This window comes from Dermacentor silvarum, chromosome 7, assembly GCF_013339745.2.
Source record: "Dermacentor silvarum isolate Dsil-2018 chromosome 7, BIME_Dsil_1.4, whole genome shotgun sequence".
In the NCBI taxonomy this organism is placed as follows: Eukaryota; Metazoa; Arthropoda; class Arachnida; order Ixodida; family Ixodidae; genus Dermacentor; species Dermacentor silvarum.
The window spans coordinates 89,656,336-89,679,875 of NC_051160.1; the positions used below are offsets into that span (position 1 = coordinate 89,656,336).

The following is a 23,540-nucleotide window of genomic DNA, read 5'->3' on the forward strand; positions in this document are numbered from 1 at the left end:
TGAAATGTGATGTGGTATACACGGCAACGAACTGGCCGATGACGAAGCGAAGAAAGCACTCCAAGAACCAAAGTCACTGCTTGCAATTCCTTTTTCAAGAGCAGACGCCAACTGCCTCCTCTCCAGTGTCATCAGAAAATCGACAGAAACGCACTGGGACAATCCGGATAGCCAAAACAGACGACTACAGAGATTGGACCCTACCATGAAATTTAGGCTTCCACCGAAAATTCAACGCAGCTGTGCCAGTCTTCTGTCACACACACACACACACACACACACACACACACACACACACACACACACGCACACGCACACGCACACGCACACACACACACACACACACACACACACACACACACACACACACACACACACACACACACACACACACAACACGCACACGCACACGCACACACGCACACGCGCGCGCACACACACACACACACACACACAACACACACACACACACACGCACACACGCACACACACACACACACACACACACACACACACACACACACACACACACACACACACACACACACACACACACACACACACTGTCGATGCTAATGCTAATGTATCGACAGTATGGGTCAGCACGTTCACTGGTGAGAAGACAATGGTCTACAATTGTCCGAAGGAAGCTGGTCTAGTGTAGCCAGGAACAAAACGGCTGTAGAAGAGACGCCCGAGCGCTTGTCAAGCTTGTGGAACCATTGAGTGGGGGATATGAAGCGAGCTGCGAGAACGATCAGCTATAGCTTGGTGATGTCTGCCAGACATGTAGATGAATTCGGACCGTTTTAGTGCAACGTTTCCACGATGTAACGCCTTGCTTCATCGACAGCCGACACAATTCAAGCTGCAACTGAGTGCTCTTAAGCTTGCGTGCGCATCCTATAGTGTGCACGTATGTACGCGTGTGCCTCCGTATTTGCATATGCGCGTGCGCGATATTGTGTATGCATGTGTGAGCATTCGCGCGCGCGCAAGCGTGTCTGTGTGTGTGTATGTGCATGCCTTTGAGTGCGTGCGTGCGCGCGTGCGCCAGCTGTGTGTGCGCTTGCGTGCATGCCTTTCAATGTGTATTGTGCGAACATGTGCGTACGTGTTTGAGCATGCATGGGTGTGAACATGTGCGTGAGTGTCTGTGTCTGCATGTGTTTTTGTGCGTGCGTACTGGGTGTGTGTGTTTTTGTGTGCGTGCGTTAAAGGGACATGAAATGAAGCAGCGACAGACGGCTGCGCATGCTGTACATGTCGTTGTATTCCTCATCAAGTCATTAAAGAACCGACGCGAATACGTACACATCTACACATACTACGTTGCGCAATGTGTCTCGTTTTTTACTTCTCGCGTCGCTCAGCTTCTGGACTTAATACGGTCGCTGCTTCGTTATTTTCGCGAAATTTGAAATACGCGCCAGCAGTGCACTGAACCAAGTCATCTTCGAGAGGCGCTTTCCCAACGAGAAAGGGAACCGCGTCTTCTCTCACTTATCCTCCCTTTCATCGATCTAGACCCGGACAGCAAGCATGGCGGCGCCCGTCCTAAAGTGCCCCTCGGCAGAGACGATCCGAAACGCCGCGCAAACGCAATCGCTCTGCAGCGGGGATCGAAGAGCGGCCACCTTCACATTTCTAGTCTGCAGCGGGTTTATTCTCCCGGAATAAATATGAAGCATCAAACGCGGCTGACAAAAGGTATGTCGTTGTCAGGTTCAGCGAGAAATATCTTCGCGCTGCTCAATAACGCATGCAACCTCTACGCTTGCCCGCGCCGTAACAATCGTGCTCCAGAGCGTACGCAGCCTCTAATTTCGCGCTTCCTTGCGCGTTGGCTTTCAAATGCACATTTGCTGCCGCATGCGCCTGAGCCAGCTTGGCGTTGCAAACATACGCATGAAAAATGCTGAAATGTTGTGACGTAGAGAAAGCAGTTGTCAGATAATAATGTGGTATACATCTTAGCAAATCGTAAAACTAACTGATAATTGACTATAGGTCATGACTTTTAAAGCTGAAATTACTGATTACGTCACAGTGCCCCGTTTAGGTTTCTGCGTACCAACTTTCTTCTTTGGAATTGGCGTTGTGCCACCATCTTCTCTTTGGCATCATTCTTCTAAACGTCCCTGTTTTATCTGCAAGAGTTTCGAGAGGGCTGATGAGAAATTCCTCTTCAAACCAACAAAGGTTTACCGTTACGACAAGTTACTATTTGACATCGGAGATTTTCCGGCGCCGCATCACGGAGCGCCCCAAATGCCTTCAACTTAAACGGGGTAAGCGAGAGATATTACCAGGGAAACAAATAAAAAGCATTGGAAATGCCGTGTCAAATTGATTTATGAATACGTACTTGAAGTTCCTAAGAGCTATGCTGAGGTGCACTTCTTGTAAACTGTCCACTTGGAGCACAATTTTGCGTGATCTACACCTTACCGCGTAAGGTGCATTCCAACGGGAGTGAAATGCGACAGCGCTTGGATGCGGTAAATTTGATAACCATTAACGTTCGCCAGCTGGTCAAAATAAGCTTGGAGCATTCCGCTACATTTTGAGCCGTAGTCACTGTTCTTCTATGATGCGTCGAACTCCAGGAAGCATCGGACTGGTAATTGGAAATTGCCCTTATATAGAACGCGCTCTAACGTATAAGCGACCCGCTGTAATAGCCCAGGGTCAATGGCGTTGCGCCGGGTGAGCGCGAGGTCACAGGCTTAATGCCACCCGCGGCGGCTCAATTTAGGCGAAATGCGAAAACGCTCGTTTACTAGTAGATTTAGATGCACGTTAAGAAACCCGATCTGGTCAAAATTATTCCGGAGTCTTCCTCTACGGCGTGACTGATAATCAGGGTGGTTTTGGCACCGTAAAGCCCCAGAATTAAATTCAGAGATGCGCGAGGGTAAAGCGTGCGCACCACGCAGGTAGTAGTTCATATGAAGTAGAAATAGAGGTACTTTCATTCGTTTTTGTCAGGAAACGGCGGAACGGACCCAGGACGAGAAGCTACAATATACCGAGTAGCCTGGGAGTCACTGAGGCCTATTTGAGACAACAAAAGCAAAATCGGCAAAGCATGAGCAGAGAAACCGGGCGAAAACAATACGCAGAAAAAAAAAGCCAGGCATGCCTAGGAAAACAAATATGTGCAGCGAGGTAATGCAATTGTGACAATTTTATTCAGTAAATAAAAAGAAACACCGAAGCGGTGTCCCTCGTTACGGGACCACGATAATCTCACCACGGAAGAAGAGTGGGTGGAGACGCTCAAGAGCTCCGACCTCACCGCTCAGCTACGGGCTGTCCAGAGAGTCCACGACGCGGCGGTCAGGCACGGCCTGCCCGTCCCAACGTGGGAGCGGCCCGCGGTGGCTCCTCCCCCGTAAGGGGTTCTCGGAGTCGCTCCTCAGGACTTAAAATAAAGTTCACTGCCTGTCTGCCTGCCTACCGAGAGCGTAAGCTTATGCGAAATTAAGCACTGATATACGAAATGAAAAAATAAATGCTGGAAACGTGGGCTTGTTGGTGCAACATTACGAAAATTAGACTGCGCACAAGCAACCACGTGGACCAAAGAAAGATAACACCACGGCGCTGTGGTGTTAGTGCCATGATGTCGTCTTTTTTTGGTCCTCGTTGTTGCTTGTGCGCAGTTTAATTTTCTTAAAGCAACATAAAGGGGCCTTCATACTTAGGTGAACGTCAGTGTCAGTGGTGGCACCCGTTAAGTCAAATGTTTACCCGAAAATGTTGAAAAAATGGGTGGGCAAATATCCTCAATGATTTCCTCCCTGACCCCTAACACACGAGCTTCGTCCTCACCTTACTTGCACCTTGTAAAATTTGCCTGAAATCACTCACTGCACCCTCGGCACTTAACTTTCCTTTAAACCTCAATCTCAATTTCCTTCAAACTCAATCTCAACCAACAAGAATACGCCATCCACCGAAACATTAAATTTCCTGCATTTAAATAATAGCTTGCTTGTCCCGCGATTGAAAACTCAGCTATACTAAAGGCTACCCAACTATAACAAAGGCTAGGCTGGCACAGTTCAACATTGGGCCTCTTTGAATATTTTTTAATGAGCCTGCAGCTATAAAACAGCTGCTGGGAAAATCTGTATGATAACACGGAGGGCAGTGCATTGCTATTTGAGGCTGGAGCTGGTTGCCCAAGTACAAGAAAGAACACACCGGAGCAAATATTCGCAACAAAATGAGGCATGTGTATGCTGCAGCAAAAATCTGGGGAACATTCACCACATCCTAATAGAATGCGAAGGAATTCACCCATTGAGACCCGTAAGTAACGTAAACCTTCCAGAAGCGCTTGGATTTAAAGTGGACGGAAGCATCAACCAGTCAGCAGTCGATATAAGGAATAGACGTTTAGAGAATTGGTGAAAAAAAAAGCAGGGAAGGTATTGGTACGATAGGATGCGCCACAGGCATAGGTAGCGCTATAAGGTAGATAGAGCAGTTTTTAGGAAGAAAAAAAAAGTTGACGAGATGTGTACAAAAATGTAGAATGAAAGGCATGTATATACCATGCCTGAGTAACTCAAGCAGGCTGAGTGACTATTGGTGACCCCCCGGTTGAAAGGGGATTCCACTAGATCACCATCATCATCATTTTGTTTCCGTTTCGCTGCTACAGACTACAGACGCCGGCTTTTTTGCTCGATGGTCGATTTGACGCTTTTGTATAAACAATTGCGTCACTATGCTCTCGTGCGTCTCGATGGCAGCACTCTCAATCTTGTTTCCAAATAACGAACCAAGCATACACATGGCAAACGAACGAATGCGAGCCGCCATGGTGTCCAGCGTACATCTGAACCTTCGTTTTGAAGATACAAATTCGCTAGGATCCTAAATATTACGAGACAGGCCAGATTTAATACTGAAGAAAGCACACTAGTCGGCTGTTTTTTATAGAAGGTGCATGCGCGGCTTCGTCCATTTCAAACACAATCTCGCATAACCGCAGCCATAAAGAGGCACAAGAACGCAGTGAAATTTTTTTTCGTAATTCGCACGCTATATGAGAGGTCGGAAAACGAACCACCTCGCCATGCCGGCCCTGCAAAAGTGCATCTCCAGCGAAGCTGTTGAAAACCACCACTACAACTGCTGAGGGGGGGGGGTATGCAATGCTTTATGGCTTTAGAGTAATGGTAGTTGTGCTGTTTTAGAGTGATGGTAGGAACATGATGCATGGCAGTTTTAACGGTACGCCGCCGCCCATAGCGTTGCTGCAACAACCTTGAAATCAGTTGGAAGGCTGGCCATTATATATACCAAAGGCTAGGGGCGTCACGCCCCACGTCGCAAGCGTCGCCGCGTCAGCTTGCGCGACAGTAATCTTTATCGGGAAGCGTATGCGGGGAGCGCTGCATGCTTCGCATTGTTATCAGATGTCCTTATCATCAATTATGTGGTTCGGATGCTTGTATTGAGCTTGTTCTTTATTGAAATGTATGCTGTTTTTTATGTTGTATGCGTGATTACAAACAATGTATGCACTGTTCTGTATGTTGTGTGCGTGATTACAAACAATGTATGCACTGTTCGCCTCACTTTGCTGAGTGCTTGTAGTTTCTGCTTTACTGGGGTATGATCCATTGCATTTTTTGCTTGCGTACGGGGGTATGAGCCATTGATGTTTTCGACATGCTGTACTGCATGCTGTATGCGTGATTCCAAAGAATGTATGCCCTGTTCGCTTCACTTTGCGGAGTGCTTGTAACCTCTGCCTTACAGGGCTATGAGCCATTACATTTTTTGCTTGCTTACGGGGGTATGAGCCATTGATAATGATAGTTTTCTGTTGGCGGACGCGAAAACACCCCCGGGATCGTAGACATATACAGCGTGGCTGTAAAGATAATGGCAAGGAAACAACTTCGTTGGGTGTTTCTGAGCCCGCTTTTCTTTTCAAATAGTAATTATGGGCTAAAATGAATGCTTGAAATTTTGCATGAATAAACTGAAATTCTTCTCTAACTAGCCGCCTTTCAAAACATAGTCTACCTCTGGACGACTGCGAGGACATCATTGTTGAACTTGTGCGTCCAAGGTGTGTCATTCTATGTTTAAAGTTTGGTTGTAGTTAAGTGATACAACCGGTATATTTTGTATTTGTTGTTTGCAATTTAGTGTTAATTTTCTTCCTGAACCTTATTCGCAACAGTTCGCATCACACACACACAGAAAATAAATCCAATGATGTGCTTGAGTTTTTCAACCTTAGTAGACTTCTTACAATCGAGCCGATAAGCGAATAACCTCGTTGACATGGAGTTATGAACATGCGCTGTTTCCACGTGCTTAGATTCAGCTAGGAAAAAAAAAAGCCTGGGAATACAGTTGAAACTCGATTGAACGGAGTGATGACCACGCTCGAATTATTTCATTTGATTGGGAAGTTCGTAAAATCGAGAAAGGAATCTTTCAGTCCTTCGAAATCGAAAATTGTAATGTAGTGACACCAAAAAGCTACCGAGGCATTGTGTTTGCACTAACCCACGCCTGCGCGTGGAAAAAGTGCGCGAGGGCGGCCCGAATCGCTGGTACGATGTGCGATGCTGGCCAAGTAGACGGTCACATGAATTAAGCTATGACAGGTTGACAATATGCAAAGACGCGGAAGCAAAGACCGTGACTAAGGCACCTATATGTTTTACCGGAATAGCGTTAGAGCGCACGCTTGAAGAAAATCCCATCTGTGTCAAAAATTAGGAACAAATCACCGCTTTTTTCACTTATTTATTTCAGGAAAAACTTCGTTAAATCGGGTTGATGACAACATTGAACCGTGAGGATACCTGCCGGGGAATAGAAATTTCTTCGTTAGATCAGGAACTTCGTTAAATCGGGTTTCGTTAGATCGAGTTTTCACTGTAGAATAATGTCACTGTATGAGATGATTCCGCTTGGCGCAGAAATGCTGTCCTCCTGCGACGCCTGGTTCCGCCTATCCAACGGTGTAATGGCGCTGTTCTTTGCAATGGCGTCGTACGTACAGCTCAACGATCCCGACGCTATGATTTGGATCGTAAGTGCAGCCTCCTTCCTATCTGTTTCGGGGAATAGAGCACCTACAGGCTCGACAAAGCGACGTGTAGGTGTAGATGTAGAGCCTAGATTGTAGTGGCACCTACCTGCTAACGATGTGACTGCGTACTTTTTACTTTTTTTTTTATTCACGAGGTTCGCGGCCTAGGTGAATAATAAAGTGACAGGGAGGGATAGGATATCAAGGTAATGGTGAATGTTATTGAACATCGAGAAAAGCACTGTCGGGGTCCGCACACAAAAACTGAATGCACTAAGCGTGTAAGTGCTACTTGAATAATGATAACAAGCTCATGTGTCGTTCACACAATTCCGTTGAGGGTATACACGTTGACATTACGTATGCAATGTTCATTTATAAGCGCAAGCGGGAACGCGTGTAGGCGCCACTATTTTGTCCCGAATGCTCTTCTATTAGGCGCAGAGAGTAAGTCGCAACAGATGTGATCATATTCGTCGGAAGTCCGGATGCATTACGTTTAATCCAGATACGACGTTTACGGAGTGTCCAATGAGATCCGTTGTTTCGTTCACATTTTTCTCCGCGGGACTTCTCTTACTCCCATTGCTGGCACGGCTGGCTTTTGAGAGCAGCGCCTAATGCGCAATCGCGGTGCTTGTGCATGCGCGGTAATTTACGCGCATGCGCCTAATCGGCGCTCACATTTCTGTATGTGTGTTCTCCCCGAAATATGTACGAGAGAATGGAGAATGCTAGTGTAAACGCAGCTGGTTTTCTGCAAGCTTAGCGATAAAGCCATGTTCAGACTACGTACGCAATGGATGTATACTTCGCGAGATACGCAAGGCGGAAAACGCAGGGGGCTCAAATATTTTGTTCGCGCTGCAGCCTAAATAAAGTCCGGCCAGCTCAGAAGCAACCCAAGCAAACGTGCGCCCCAGAGAACACTAACGTGAAACATGGGGAAGTCCGAAGCAGCGATGCGCCCGGTGTTTCCATTATTTTAACTCACCGTTGGTTTGAACTACAGAAGCGCACGATTTGAGCAGGATTGGATCTACATTAAGCGCTGCATTCAAATTCTGCGCCTGTGCAGTTCAAATCCACCGCTAATGCCGCTTCACTAACGCGAAACTTGGGGCAGCGCGAAGCAGTGATGCGTCGGCGTTTCTCTTATGTTATTCTTGTGCTAGTCTTGCACAAGTGAGGAGGAATCGAGCGCTTGTGGGGTGGTGGCGCCCTCTCTTGCGCTACGCTGGTACCAGACTGGCGTTTCAGAAGCGATTTTCACGAGTTTCTGCAAATTAATGCGCTTAATGCTTCATTCCTCTATTTTAAGTTATTCTGAATAATGTTAGTTTATTTTGAACCGGTTTTGATCATTTCTGCACTTGCTTTGACCCTATTTTGATATTTTGTTTTTTGAGCGTGACCACGATGACATGACATCACATTAGAAGCCGACAGCCGGGGCTCACCCAGCGCAGTACTCTCCGCAAGGCGCAAGCGTATTTGGTGAGAGGCCCACTACCATTACGCGTGATACAGATACAAAGTTACGCTGTGGGCAATGAGTGCTGCAGTTTCAGGTTGAATGCTTCCGCATTCAACCTGAAACTGCCGACGAAATATTCGCAACCTCCCGACGAAATCTTCGCAAGTACCGTTAGCATTAAAGTCGCAAGTACCTAGTGTTAAACAATGGCAGGCGCTTATCTTGTCTTTTTGTTACAACTTTTTTTCTGATCGCTGTTGCCTCACAACGCTCACCACGCAAAAACAACTAATGCAGCGACCAAAGTAAGTTAGCACTGATAACAAAAGTGTTCGATACATTTGTAATAACGGGGAGTTTCATTTAGTGGCGAACTTGCTGTCCCGCTGAAAAATGTTCGGTTCAGTATCGAAAAATAATGGCAATTGCGCTTCTCGTGGGAATGCACCAGTGTTCTGAAGTACAACTTCGACGAGGTGCACAATACTCTTCATAGGAAAAACAACCTTATTATATAAAGCTCATCAACGGTTTGACTGTTTGTGCCTGTGTCTCAGTTTTATGTTAGCAATTTATTGGATAGTGACAGCACTCAGGGGCGGATCCAGGTTTTTTCTGAGGGGGGGGGGGGGGGGGGGTCAGCTTCTGTCAATGATTATGATGATGATGATGATAGTAGCCTTTCTTATTTACCGAAATTTACCGTTTTTGCTCACGATAAACGCCCGTTTTATACGGCTAGAGCAACACCTGTAGCCCTCCGTGGTGGCTCAGTCAGCTCAGGCGTTGAGCACGTGATCGCGGGATCAAATCCCGGCCGCGGCGGCCGCATTTCGATGTAGGCGAAATGCAAAAAAGCCCGTGTTCTTGCGTTGTAGTGCAGGTTAAAGAACCCCAGGTGGTCAAAATTAATCCGGAGCCTTCCACTACGGCGTGCCTCATAATCAGAACTGGTTTTGGCACGTAAAACCCCAGAAAGAGGAAGAAGACCTGTAGCGAAGCCAGGTATCGGTTTCTCCGAGCTTATAAGAAAAGGACGTTACCCAATACAACCATGTGCTTGGCGGCTGCGCCTGATAATACAAGGTGTTCAAAACTAAGCTTTATCGTTTTCTTAAAATTAGGCACTGGGAGGCACGCGAAGACCACCTGTGCAAATAAGTTATGTGGCTAAGGAGGCACAAAGTGAGATGATAATTATCGCTGCGAGCAGCCCAATTAACTAAAACTGAACAATTATTTTTGGTTGACTGCAGTAAGTGGGTATGTTTGTATTGAAAACTTAGAGACAGTCATGTTTCTAAACAGTATCAGTCGGAAGAATTATTCTAGCGTGTCCGTGCTCCAAGATATCCGACTCCAAATTTGAATTGTCGTACTGCGCAGAAAAATCGAGTCGACACGAGAGCGGTTTATGCTTTGCGTTGCTGTGGAAGGGAGGCATTTTGGACATCTTTAGGGCATTGACATCTTTATGGGTGAAATGTTGTCATGAGATTTGTGCATGACAACACCAAACTTAAAGCGGCAGTATGAAATATTCGCTAGCATAGCTAAAAAGGTTTCTGCTGTTGATGGTGCAGTTGTTGCTCTTGATTTTAATAAAACTTACAATACTTGGAAATCAGCAGTCACTTTATTTGCGTAGCCCAGACAAGGACCATGCCCGGTCGTCTAGTCACCGTTACGCACGCGTACTGCCCTCCGGCTTCTCCGCTCGCGCCATTCTCGGCATGGCAGCTGCCGCCATCTTTACAGGCTGCGCGGTCGCGTGTTACGACAGCGGTTACGGGTTCTTAGATTTTTTTTTCATTTCGCCAGCCGTGAGGGGAAGGTGGACAGATATCATCTTTGCCAATGCCTCCGCCCCGTTGTCAGACTAAACGCCGCACGCAACAGCCGCGTCACATCAGGGAGGAGCTTTGCGCCAATCCTCACTCTCTTGCATGCGTAATCATGCGAACGACAATTAAAATTTGGAGTTGGATATCTCGGAGCACAGACACGCTAGAATTCTTCTAAGTGAAACTGTGCAGAAACATGACTGCCTTTAACTTTTGAATACAAACATACACACTTACTGCAGTCAATGAAAAGTTAATTATTCAATTTTGGTTAATTGGGCTGCTGACAGCGATAATTATCATCTCACTTTGTTCCGCCTGGCCACATAACTAATTTGCGCAGGTGGTCTGCATGTGCCTCCCAGTGCATAATTTTAAGAAAGCCATAAAGCTTAATTTTCAACACCCGGTATATCTAGCCTGTATTGTTTCTTAAAATAAAATTTGGGATGATCTTTTGCAGGTTCGTTATAAATGCGTAAGCACGGGTGCGTCTTTGGAGTTCTGTTTTGACACCTTGATTTCCTTAAGGAGATTCTTTGTGTTCGGCCGAGACACCTTCGTTTGCTTTGGAGGACTAACTCCCGTATTCTCAAACAGCCCTCGACTCGAAGCCCTTACTCCACTCTACCTTGTTGAGCACAGCGCCGCTTCTCGACTGATAAAGACGCGACAATTCTCAAGAATTCCCATGAATGATCATGAAGCTCAGTGACCACTTCTGTGGAGGGATGGCGGTGCCATCTTCTCTCTTGAGTCGTGGGTGGTGCGTTGACTAGAAGAACGTTCTTGAATACGGGCGTAACGCTCCGCTCCAACGCAGCAACCACTACGCTGGTTGTTTACGATATGCGAATCACCGCGTATGAAGACTCACGACGCCACCTACAAGAATAACGATGTGGCATGGTAGCCGAGAGCGCGAGCCAGCGCCTTCATGTTTTGTTTCCCACGCGACGTCATCCTTTTACACAAAGCGCGCATCTGCTCCCGTTTCTCTAACCACGCGACGCCATCCTAGGCCCGCGCACTGGCGTTGGCCGCTGACGTCACGCTCCCCCACTTCGCAGCCGCGGCTCGAGGCTTCACCCCGCTCCGCGAGAACGCCCACTCAGATAAACGGATCCGGCGGGCTTGAGCGTCCTATGCTTAATGTACGACAATAAAACTGCGAAGTTACAATGAAAAACTTGTAGCGTACGAACGGCACTGTGCTCGTACTGGATATTGTCAACGTGTAACTGTGATCACAATGAGTGCTACAGTTAAAGAAAAGTTGCCTATGCGTAGTTCTTAGTTTAGCTGTTAGTTGTTATTATTTATATATGAACACTTCAGCGAGAGATCTCTTTCATTAAGCGGGTTGGTCGCAGAACCGATGACAGCCAATGAGGCAACCGTTGACACCCCAAGGGGAAACTAAGTTAATCGGGCGCGAAGGCGCTCGAGCGGACCTTGGCGTGCTTGGCAAAAGGGACGTCCCCTCGTTCATTCGATGCCACCGACGGGACGAGTAAGGCACGGCAGGCGCCAGGAGGTCCAAAGTGTTCATGAGAAAAAATAACTACGGCAACTTCGCGACACCACACTCATACGGAATACAACTAAGCTTGTGAGCGAGCTAGCTTTGCTTCTACATGGCTGATACCACTGGTACTCGCGAAAAATACTTTTGAAGAATGCTGGAGGCCATATATTTTTTTTGCGACAGGGCCATCCCCCTGTCAGCGAGGGGGCGATGGAGAAATCTGAGGGGGGGGGGGGGGTCAGGACATCCGGACATCCCCCCAGGATCCGCGCCTGACAGCACTTATCTGCAGAACTTTCAAAGTAATAGAACTGCTTACGAGGTATATCATAAGTTAACGCGAATGCGCTCCTTTTAACCTCAAACATGTTTTTCGTTGCTCCCCACTCTTGATGAAGCTATGTAATCAAGTAATGAAAATAACCACAAAACAAAAGCCGGCAGATCCTATGCCCTGTGGGAATCGATGTTATGCGAAGCAGTGTGCGGGGAGCCTACCAAGTTAACGGAATGATCATGAGAGCACCAAGACGTAGGCGGCACATTCATGTCATGGGTCCTCAGGAGTCCCTTGAGCTAAACCTAAGAGACCTTAAGGCACGCTTAAGAAAGCCTTAGTCATGCTCTTGACTATGACTTCGACCATCAACCTTTAGCCTTTTACTTCACTTAGTACCACATCCGATCCCATTCCATTGATTTTTGAGTGTTACTTATTCGGTGAGTCATTCTCGTTTTTGCTGAGTCATGGTCATGACTTTGACTTCCATCACAATCGTTTAGTGTTTCCTTCACTTAGTGCCCACGCCCGAACCTATTTCAGTGGTTGAGTATTAATCTTTTTCGATCAGTCATTGTCATTTTTGCTTAGTCATGCCTATGATTATGACTTCTACCATCATCCTTTAGTGTTTCCTTCACTTAGTATCCACGTCAGAGCCCATTTCGGTGGTTTTTGAGTGTTAATCTTTTTTCGCTCAGTCATTGTCATTTCTGATGAGTCATGCTCATGACTATGACCTACCAGCGTCCGGTAGTGTTTCCTTCACTTATTCCCGACGTCCGAACCCATTTCAGTGGTTTTTGAGAGTTAACATTTTTTGCTGAGTCATTGTCATGACCTACATGACACGCATCTCATGACATTTATGTCATGACCTATCACTTATGTTCGTCATACACTCCTGTCATACTATGCCAATTTTGGTACATACCATGTTAACGAAACGACCATGAGAGCACAAAGATGTAGGCGGCCAGATAGATAGATAGATACTGTCAAAGTAGCAAATGTTAGCCAAGAAATGCTTCGCATTTAATATACGCGCGCCTCTCGCACTTTTTGTTGCAGGTGGCATACGCACTTCCATGCTTTGCCAGTGTCGGTGAAGCCCTGGGAGCTTCCTGGTGGTCACGGCAACTTCGCATATTCTTGACAAGCGCTGCCGCTTTGCTCTCGGGTAGCCTTCTGGTGGTGAGCGTCTGGTTTTGGCTCCGGGACGCCACCTGCATTGGGTTCAACCCGGTCGTCTGCGAGGCCGGACGCGAGTCCGGCGGTTCGGCGATTGCACTCATCTGGCTGCTACTACTGCGACGAGACACCGAAACCGTCGGTTGGAAACGAGCTACCATATCAGCAACGCTAAGCCTTCTTCCCGTGGCCATATGGATTGCGTTGCTAATGGGCGACGGAATCAAGCACATGTGCAGCAGCGACACCACGTAGCACCGAAAGATTTGGTAAAATGAGAAAATCTAGCATTATAATTCGTTAAGACATGCCTGGCCCTGCTTCAAGTCAAACTGGTTACTCAACACGCAGCTGTTGCGGAGTCTTTTAATTAGTTAGCGCACGACTGAATAACGAGCGGAGGACATGTACCAAGCGCAGATTTATTTATGTACGTCTATTACTTATTTAAATATTTATTTCTTCATTCACTTATTTTAGTAATACCCTCCGAGCCAGGGGCTTTATTGATAGGAGTGGTTACATCGTTTCAGTAACCTATAAGATTTTAGATTAGTGCATGATTATGTAATTGAAAGGAATAAATGTCATTGTCAGCTGCGCTGTGGCGAGTTCTCAATTTTCTTCGTTAGAAGAGAGACACAAATGTCCGAGAAGGTTATTGCACCTATACTCTATATAGAAGCCTGTTTATGGCAGTCGCCAACATACTGTATTGCAGTGTAATTTTTATTTCCAGTAGCGTTGATGTCGATTACATCTTCTGATACTGATAGAACTGAATGCGGTGATCGCCTACTCAAGGCTGTTTATCTAGACCAAGTTTGCGTGTGCGCGCATGCGCAAGATTTGTTTGTGGTGGTGTGTGCGTTTCTTCATGTTCGCCTATATATTTGCCTTCCTGGTCGGTGTTGTTTTCGTTCCCGTGAGTTTGCGCCGTACACAGCGAGAGAACAATGAGTTTGCGAACGGTCTATGTGTGTTTATGTTAACAATGTCGTGCTGGGTCTTTTAACGATACCAGTGTTACTACGGACCTTTTTCACCGACTTGTACACTCACTACAAACAGATGACGCTCAGATGACGCTCTGGTGACGCTCTTCCGGCGCGTCCACCCATTTCTTGTCTGAAGACCCTCCGCATTGCATTTCTATTTGTGGCGGGCGCGTGCCAACATGCCATTACAAAAATGCATCCTTACTTTCTTTAGAACTATTTTCAACTTTCTATGAGCTTTATAAACATCCTATGTACTTTTACCTTCTATTACCACGTGTTACAAGAAACTTGGCAGGCTCTGTGTTTAGTTTGGTTTGAAGAAAATTTATCAAAAGAAATTTTAAAGGAAGTTGGCAGGCTCAGTTCTCACGTTCGTTTAAAGAAAGTTTGTATAAAGGAAGTTTAAAGAAAGTTCGTAAGCTCTGTTTTTATTTTCGTTTGAAGAAGGCTTTGAATAAGGCTTGGCTTCGTTTTATTTTTGTGTCAAGAAAATTATTACAGTTGTGTTTGCTTCATACATTTGCTCATTTAACACTGCAATAAAAAACCATACCATGCAAAATTGCTAATGCTGTAACGAAGAACGCCTGGACTTAGGTAGCAAGATTGCCAACAGCATCGTATGCCGCAGAGGCTCGAGGTTAGAGATTGTGCTCGGTGAAACGCTCGACCGGTCATGGGGCCTTCGTCGAATAAACCTCATTAAACATTTTACGTGGGGAATTCAAATCAAATCATAAGATGAACATTTAGTGCCATCTATGAGAAACTTCCAAAAACTTCTGTCCTCACTTGAGGACAACACGCGCGAATGGATGGAAAAATCGCAATATGATACCAGTTATTTTTTTAGCTGTCCTCATATTAGGTATGTTTAATGTCCCCCATGGAATTACTTAAATTACACTTGGGCACTTCTTAAACAAAGCAGCCAGTTCGTTAGGTAAAAGAAATGCTAAGTAAAGTGTAATTAATACCGTTTCGCGGATCCCATGTGTTGTTCAAGCTTTAGCTGATCACTTACGACACGCATTACCGCACTCTTCTGATTTTGAAAAAAACTTTACCCCAGGTTCAAAAGCAGACTGAAATCATTGAACAAACGCCAACTAGCTGCTTTCCAAGAAGCCACTAAACTGTCACATTCATTCTTTATTGTTAAAACAGAATAAAAAAAAATGTTCATTGCGCTAGCAATGCTCTAGCATCAACCTTTCGCAAGTCTGTTTGAAGGCATTCGTGGCTCCAATGTGAAGAACACGTAGCTGCTCCATGTTTAGCCCCCTCCTCTCGCCGTTTGCGCCACTTTACCTGAGCTTCGGCTCGTCGTAATTTGACATTTGCATGGCGGTTAGCATCTTTAGCCGCGGCTTCTGCTTGACGCAGAGCAGGATCCACCGGACGCTTAACCTACTTTACTATAGTCTCCCATTTAACCAACGTCGGTGTTCCCCCTCTAACTGTGCAGCACAATTTTGGCGCTTCGCTTCATCTTCTGCAGCCAAACGAGCCTTACGGGCTTTCTTTGATTGCGCCTGTCGTCCCCATCGCAGGAACTCGGCCATTTTTTTCTACGACGTTCCTCAGCATGGCTGTCCCTACCGATCGCTTCTGGCACTGTTGTCATTTCAAACTGTGCTGAAAGACACCTGCCTTCACAAGACATGTCTGAACCTGTGACATGCCACAGGCAATCTGCCTAGTTCGCCGCAGCGCGCTTCCCCCCTTTCCCCTGGGGAACTGCTAGCTGTGACACTGTGACTGCCGAAGCGCGACGTCGCGCGCCACTGTATCTCATTTGGCTCCTAAGATGTGACATCACAGCACTCTTTTCTTCCTGCGTACACTCTCCTTTATCACCTCTTTTGCATACGTCGTTCCTCTTTCCACATGTGAGATCAAACGCTTCTCTCCTCCACTCCTATCTTACCTCCCCTCCAATGTCACTAGGTAACAGACAGACGCCACGTGGACTTCGCTTGCGTGAGCATCCTAATGCTGACACGATAATATTCGCTTCCATAGACGCGTAAAGTTATTTGTTGTGTAACTATACTTTCTGGCAACGGACAAAGGAAACAAAAACAACAACATAGAGGATTGGAAAATTTGGGAAATGTATTATTACGATAGAAACGGCAGGATTGAAAAATTTAATTTAGGTGCACATCTGGTCTCGTCATAAATTTGTATATTTATGAGAAGGAAACCAGAACACGGATATAGTCTTCCAATGACTGCGTCAAAGCTGAATCACTGTCCCAGTTGCTATATTTTCTCGGCAAGTGGTGGCATATGAATTATGCTAAATACATTTGCCAATAGCTGCTAGGGCTGCCATAGTCCAGACGCTGCCTAATACACAATGCGTAATACACAATAATAAATTTCGCACAACTGTGAGCAGATTAACATCTGATGTGATATTTTTATTTCAGGGAGCAGCATTTCATTAAAGCTCTTATTTTTTTGTTGCGATGGACGCTGCTGGCCCTGTTACAGGGCAAAGTGGTTGCAATTATCGTACCTTATAAATGCGCCTGCCGTTGTCAGGCGTACCTTTGCATGTGCCAAAGGCGCTGCATGAATAATACGTGGAAATGTTTCCGTGTCTTTCTGAGAATAAGTGTTCTACTATGACCACTTGATCCTCAACCGTAAGAGCACAAAAATATTTATATATATATCGAAGTTAACATAAAACTAGCAGCCTGTAATCAAGAATAATGTATTTTAACGTTATTATTTGTATATTGCATATACTACTTTCAGTTTAGTACGAGGTAAAAATAAAATGATTATTCAGGTAGCAGTTGCTTTTATTATGGGATATTGTCGGATATGTTATTGAATGCCGGGTCCTCGTTTTTATCCAGCAGTGGCCGTTTCTTCATTTGTCTGGCATGTTCTACAGTTCGCCACAAATGCCTTTTTGCAGGCACTGTGCGTGAAAGCTGCTGTACGTGCTGTTACCCAGGCTGTACACACTCCGTTCTCTAAAAAAGGAGAAACAGCGGGGTCGCAATTGTTAACCGCATCGTTTTCATACAATGACGATTTATAGCGTACAAATATTGCTTGTGGTCTGGGCTTCTAGAACGTTTGTGATTATCAATCCAATATTTTACAATTGCGCATCTAGAGGCAAGTTGGTAATGAAAAATCCTACGCAGCAGTAGAAAACACTTTGCATCGCAGAATGGATGCATACGGGAGTTTTGAAAAAAAAACACAAAAAACATAGGTGACCTTTTTGGCATACAGCGTGCTTTTATGCCATGGTCCAACACGCTTAGAGGCAGAAATGTTTTCTCAAATTTGTTATTTTAGCGGCACACAGTGATAAATGACTTGTGGGTGGCTGTGAATATTTTTTTGCTGTGAATACCCACCGCAAAAAAGAGAAACCCTGACCAGTAGGAATGTACGAGAAAAAAGCAGTGTCTTGCATTATGTTGTTTTTGTATTCAATTCGCTTTGCGTTTGTGTCGTCGAGAAATATTAGAATCGCGGTGCGTCTTACGCAAGCTAACCTTTCAATTGTCTTTGTGGTATATTTTTACTTTTTTAAAAGTATTTTTCCTCGCTACTTTACAGTGTACAGTTAAGAGGAACCTTTAGCTCGGAGTCTACTCTTTGAATATATGGGAACGCCGTAAAATGCTTTCGTCGGCAAACACTACATCAAAGTAGATGAGGATTGTTGAATTAAAAAAAAGCTAATATCTAGTGGAGGTAGCAAGCTGAAATTTGACTTACGCGGTGAATCGTTTTTCAAAATTGTTGAAAATGAAATATATGAAAATACGAAACTACTACGTTTACGACTCGGTAACTCAGCCATGAAAAATAGTACTACACTTCTGTACACTGCTGGTAATATTGCATCTAAAGTGGCCAAGATTGAAGAGAACAGCGCTCTGAAATATACAATGAACATGCAGATATACCTTTTGTAATACCCCCCGCAAATATTGTGAGCAAATATTATAAGCTCTAAATTTTTATATAAGTTTGATTGTTTAGATACCAAGTTTTGGTTGAGAGTTTCGGATTTGTAAAATTTGTTTTTTTGTTCCTTTCTTCAATGAACAATTTTTGGGCAATCTCTTATGCAGTCGAGGCTCTAATTCTCAATTCGCGTAGCTGTTGGTACTAGGTAGTTCAATGCTTTCGGCCAAATAAAATATACTTTATTTAAATTGGTCCACGGGTCGTCTCATAAAAACATGTGTACGTTTTACATGCATTTGAATAGACGGCATCGTAGCTTCCTCTTAAGTAACAGCTTACTTCTCTGTCGGCGAACGAGAAAGGAGAAATGTACACAGTAAAGCCAGTTTCAGGCTGACAGAGACAGGTGTTTTTCCGTGGTTATCAGAAAAAGTTTTGTTCTTCATTGATGCTTCTTTCTAACAAACTTTGCAGAATAACCAGAGGGTTTGATATATTTAATAAAATACATGGCAGTGTTACTTGCTTATTTTATAAAGAAATAAGTTGTACTTCATCAACGGCCATTGTCATCTTCACATTGCAACCAAAGTTATGCCGCAGAGCAAACAACTGAATTACAAAGGTGACTTCCTGGCCTTCATGTCTTTGAAACCACTTACGGACAGAGATCTGGGCAAAAGGAACCGGCCATTGTTTCTTGAAAAACTGGAAAGCTACAGTGCCAGTTATCATATGAAATTATACGGACCTTAATAAACCACCATGCCGTAAGTTTCGTGAAAGAGGAAAGGTGCAGTATCTCAAAATGTTTTTACGAAAAGCAGGGGGAAAACCCAAGTTTTCATCAAGCTGCTGTTACTAAAAACAACGACAACAACAACAACAACAAAAACAATACCGGTTCTGTGGGAGTGACGGATCAGAAATTACGAATGCCGTAACTCGGTTTTCCTAAAACTCCTCAATGGTAAAACGTAGCACCATCTACGCCGCCCTCCCCCACTCCGCGCTAGTATTTCACTCTCTCGCGCAGCCTCCTCGATGGAGGTGCCGCGAACACTGAAGCAGCGTAGGAGACGACCTCTGGTATTTTTGCGCATGTCTGGTGGTAACCGGTCTCGGGTGCTTGGAATTTTGCCATGATTTATTTTGTTTTTCATGTAACTCATGTATTTATTGTTAGCTTCGACATTATAGGAAATTAAAAAAAGTGTGTTTGCCTGCTATCAAGCCAAAACATTGCGCAATGCGCGCTTAATAGAGCCATGGTATGCTAGAGTCCGCCCATGCGTGCGCTCGTATTTTTCTAATTTGGTTGCTGTCGAGCGTAGTGTGTAATGTTTGATACAAGTAGAAAAGCTCCCTGCAAGCTCAGCTGTCGTGGTACGCCCCTACTCTTAGTCGTACCTTCTCTGGTGTGTTGTGCCTGTGAACATATTGCGCTTCGTTTTGGTACAACCAACTATAAGCGTTATTTACTTTTCAACGCCCCAACACAGTAGGCGCCACTTACAGAAATCAAATAACGAGTGACCACTTCTTTGTATGCGTCAGTACACAACACAACTGAAGGATTGGGGTGCTCCGAAGCTTAGTTGACTAATTTTCTTCGCTATACATTGCATGTTAATGTGTTCGCACCTCTCAGGTGTATCAACTCGACCTGTAACAACTTCTGCTTGGTTGGTTGGTAACAACTTTAGTAATAGTCCTGAAGTGCTTTCGCCGACGTCGCCTTAGGTCTTCCACGTGGAGACATCGAGGTGTTGCCTCGCTGCCACCTCGCAGGCCTGCTGGATGGCCCAGAGTTGATCGCCGTGGCTGGGGCTTCAGAAGGCAGCGGCCCACCGCGGCGGAAGGGTTCCGGAGTTAGCCCAGTGGGGGTTTTTGTTACAGTCGCAGAGATTGTGAGTTAAAGTGGCTATCTCAGTGTGGCAGACCTTTCATATTGTTACGGGGAGAAAAGAAATGTATTTACAATATATTTACAGTTACAGGGTTGTAGCTCAGTACCCAGGGTAACACCATCTACCGATCTCCGAGACACTTCAACCTCCTCTTCACCTCCCAACGTCATTTTTCCCACAGCGGCACAAAATCGTACGAGACATTAACCCCCGGCGTCAGAATCAATGTCTCGATGCTTTTTAGGGTGTCTAATCAGTGTGCGAGCTATAGGGCTTTAGTCGCCAAACGTGCACGATATCAGTTCCTGGTGAAGTAGAATACTTCGAAGTCACAGGTGATATCGCCTATGTGAGGCTGATGACTTGGCGAAGAACTCGGTATGGCCCGACGTATCTCGGCAGCAGTTTTTCGCAAAGGCCGACGCGACGGGAGGGTAGCCAAAGCAGGACAAGGGATCCAGGGCTCAAATGATCGTCCCGACGATGACTGTCCTAACGGTGCTTTTGAATAGTCTGAGATGCCAGAAGATGGTCACGGGCAATGCGACGTGCTGTGGCCCCGCGAACAATGGCGTCATGAGCATAGAACGTGGCACATCGTGTTACTGCGAGAGAATTGTCGAGCGCAGATGCTGGGGAACGACGAGAAGGAGTTCAGCACCACGTGGATTCATGTTGCGTCGCTATAAGGTCCCGTCCTGGAGAACAAACATACGGGGGGAAGCGTCCTGTTCATCTGAAGTAAGGCGTTTGATGATTGATCGCGAATACGGGTCACGACGCTGCTCGTCTGCGATGCGTGAGAAGTCGCAGATCGACAAAACGCAGGTATCTGTATCGGTTTCGGTGGCATCGGGTGGGTAGACAGGACAGCGGGAGAGGCAGTCGGCGTCCTTATGTATGCGCCCAGATTGGTAGGACACGAAAAATGTGCACTTTTGCAGGCGTAAAGCCCAGAGGCCAAGACGGCCTGACGGGTCTCTGAGTGAGGATAGCCAACATAAGGCATGATGATCTGTCACGACGGCGAAATGTCGACCGAACAGATAAGGGCGGAAATTAGCAATGGACCAACAAGGGCCAAGCATTCACATTCTGTTATGGAGTAGTTTCGCTCTGGTGCTGAAAGAAGACGGCTAGCATACGCGATCATGCGATTGGCGTCCCACTGTCGTTGGATAGCGCCAATGCCATGGCCGCTTGAATCAGTGCGAACTTCTGTGAAGGCATGCGGATCAAAATGACCCAGCATGGGTGGATTAATAAGGCGACTGATAAGCGTCGAAAATGCTGCAGCCTGGTCGGGTCCCCACCGAAAAGTGCTGTCTTTTTTGAGGAGGTCCGTTAGAGGACGAGCGATTTCAGCAAAGTTCTTGATAAATCGGCGAAAATAGGAACACAGCCCTAGGAAACTTCGGACACGGTAAACGAACGCGGAAGTGGAAACTCATCGACGGCACGAACTTCGTCAGGATCAGGCTGGACGCCAGCAGCGTCAACCAAGTGACCAAGCACTCGTATTTGGCGTTGGCCGAAATGACGTTTTGCAGAATTGAGTTGTAGGCCGGCACGTCGACAAACATCAAGGATACCTGAGAGGCGGTGGAGGTGGCTCTTGAACGTCGGTGAAAAAACAATGACGTCATCAAGGCAGCAGAGGCATGTGGTCTATTTGAATCCGCGCAGAAGAAAGTCCATCATGCGCTCGAAGGTAGCAGGGGCATTACACAGTCCGAAAGGCACCACTTTACATTAGTAGAGACAATATGGGGTGACGAAGACGGTCTTTTCGCGATCTAGTTCATCCACTGCGATTTGCCAGTAGCCAGAACGCAAATCAATCGACGAAAAATGACTGGCACCGTGTAAGCAGTCCAGCGCGTCATCAATATACGCGGAAGCGGATACACGTCATTTTTGGTAATCATATTCAGGTGACGGTAATCGATACAAAATCTCCAGGTGTTGTCCTTTTTAACCAAAACGACAGGTGACGCCCATGGACTGCAGGAAGGATCGATAATATCTTTGGAGAGCATTTTGTCCACATCCGTTTGGATCACCTGGCATTCAGCCGCAGACAGATGGTAGGGCCTCCTGTGTGTAGGAGGAGCGTCACCAGTGTAGATTGGATGGGTGACGACACAGGTTCGACCTAGCGGGCGATTGCCAAAATTGAAGGTGTCTTTATAGGACACCAGAATGCGGCGAAGGGCGTCAGCGTAATCAGGTCGTAGGTCATTAGCTATTATTGGCGGAAACTTGTTGTTGCGTGAAGTAGGGGGGTCGGAAGCTGCAGCAGTGTCGAATCGTGGTTCAGGCGTAAGAGCAGCAACTCTGCAGTCTTCCAAAGGGGACAACAGAGCAAGAGGTACACCCTCAGGACGCACTTGCAGACACGAACCAAAGTTCAGAAGAGGAAGACACGCTCGATTGTTGACAAGAGTTACAGTTGAGCTTGGTAGTAGTATTCGACGTGCCAGGAGGACGTCGCAAAGTGGGGACACCACGTAAGGACCATCTCGAAGTGATGGAGAAGGCGACAGGAGGACGTAGGTCGCAGCATCAGGTTGCAGCCGAACAAATTCAGTAGAACGAAGTAGGGACTTGTGGTCGTCGGTCGGGTCGGCAAAGTAATGGGGCAGTTGAAGGCGAAGGGTGCCGGCTGCACAGTCAATAAGGGCTGAATGGGCAGTCAGGGAGTCGATTCCAAGAATCACTTCGTGGGGACACTCGGCCAGTACAGTGAACAGAACAGACGGGGTCGAGGGACGTCGAGGTGTAGGCGAACGGGACTGACGGCGTTAGGGCGAGGGCGAGCGGCTAGTGGTGTTTCCCCGAGAGGGAAGGCCGGCATCGTATGGTTCAGAGAGGGGCGACAGAGGCCGAGGGTCTCGGTCGAAGCGGCGATCAGCATATGGTCTAGGTGAGGAGTACCAGCGGCTACTACGGCAGTGGCGGGAGATATGACCAACCCGGGAGCAAGCAAAGCAAATTGGCCTGTCATTCGGTGTTCGCCACTCAGAGGGGTTCCGATATCAATTCGGGAGCGACTGTCTAGGTGCAGCAGAGTCATGACAGAAGCAGTGGGGGTGGGACGTGGGCGTACGGCAGACTGGATGTCCATGCTTGCAATTTCTTAGCGGACAACCGCTTGAATGAGCGAGATGGTCATGCTGTCATGCGTATGGGGCCAGTGAGAACTTGGAGCCATAGCCTCAAGTTCGCGCCGGATGACCTGTGTCAAGCTTGGCGTTGTAGGCGGATGTGATGCCGGAGG

The 23,540-nt window shown here is 46.4% G+C and overlaps 1 protein-coding gene and 1 long non-coding RNA gene across 2 annotated transcripts in view; one reads left to right on the forward strand and one right to left on the reverse strand.

The window, feature by feature from the left end:
- Nucleotides 1-1,542: 1,542 nt before the first annotated feature.
- On the forward strand, nucleotides 1,543-13,986 carry LOC125946857 (transmembrane protein 220-like). Its single transcript, XM_049670954.1, has 3 exons — nucleotides 1,543-1,710; nucleotides 6,963-7,075; nucleotides 13,276-13,986. The coding sequence occupies exons 1-3, from the start codon at nucleotides 1,683-1,685 to the stop codon at nucleotides 13,648-13,650; spliced, it is 516 nt and encodes a 171-aa protein (XP_049526911.1). The 5' UTR covers nucleotides 1,543-1,682; the 3' UTR covers nucleotides 13,651-13,986.
- A 3,160-nt stretch (nucleotides 13,987-17,146) lies between these two features.
- LOC125946858 (uncharacterized) overlaps nucleotides 17,147-23,540 on the reverse strand; it is a 33,534-nt gene continuing 27,140 nt past the window's right edge. The window contains exon 3 of the long non-coding RNA XR_007467932.1: nucleotides 17,147-17,392. This is a non-coding gene — a long non-coding RNA (uncharacterized LOC125946858). The remainder of the gene's footprint in view (nucleotides 17,393-23,540) is intronic.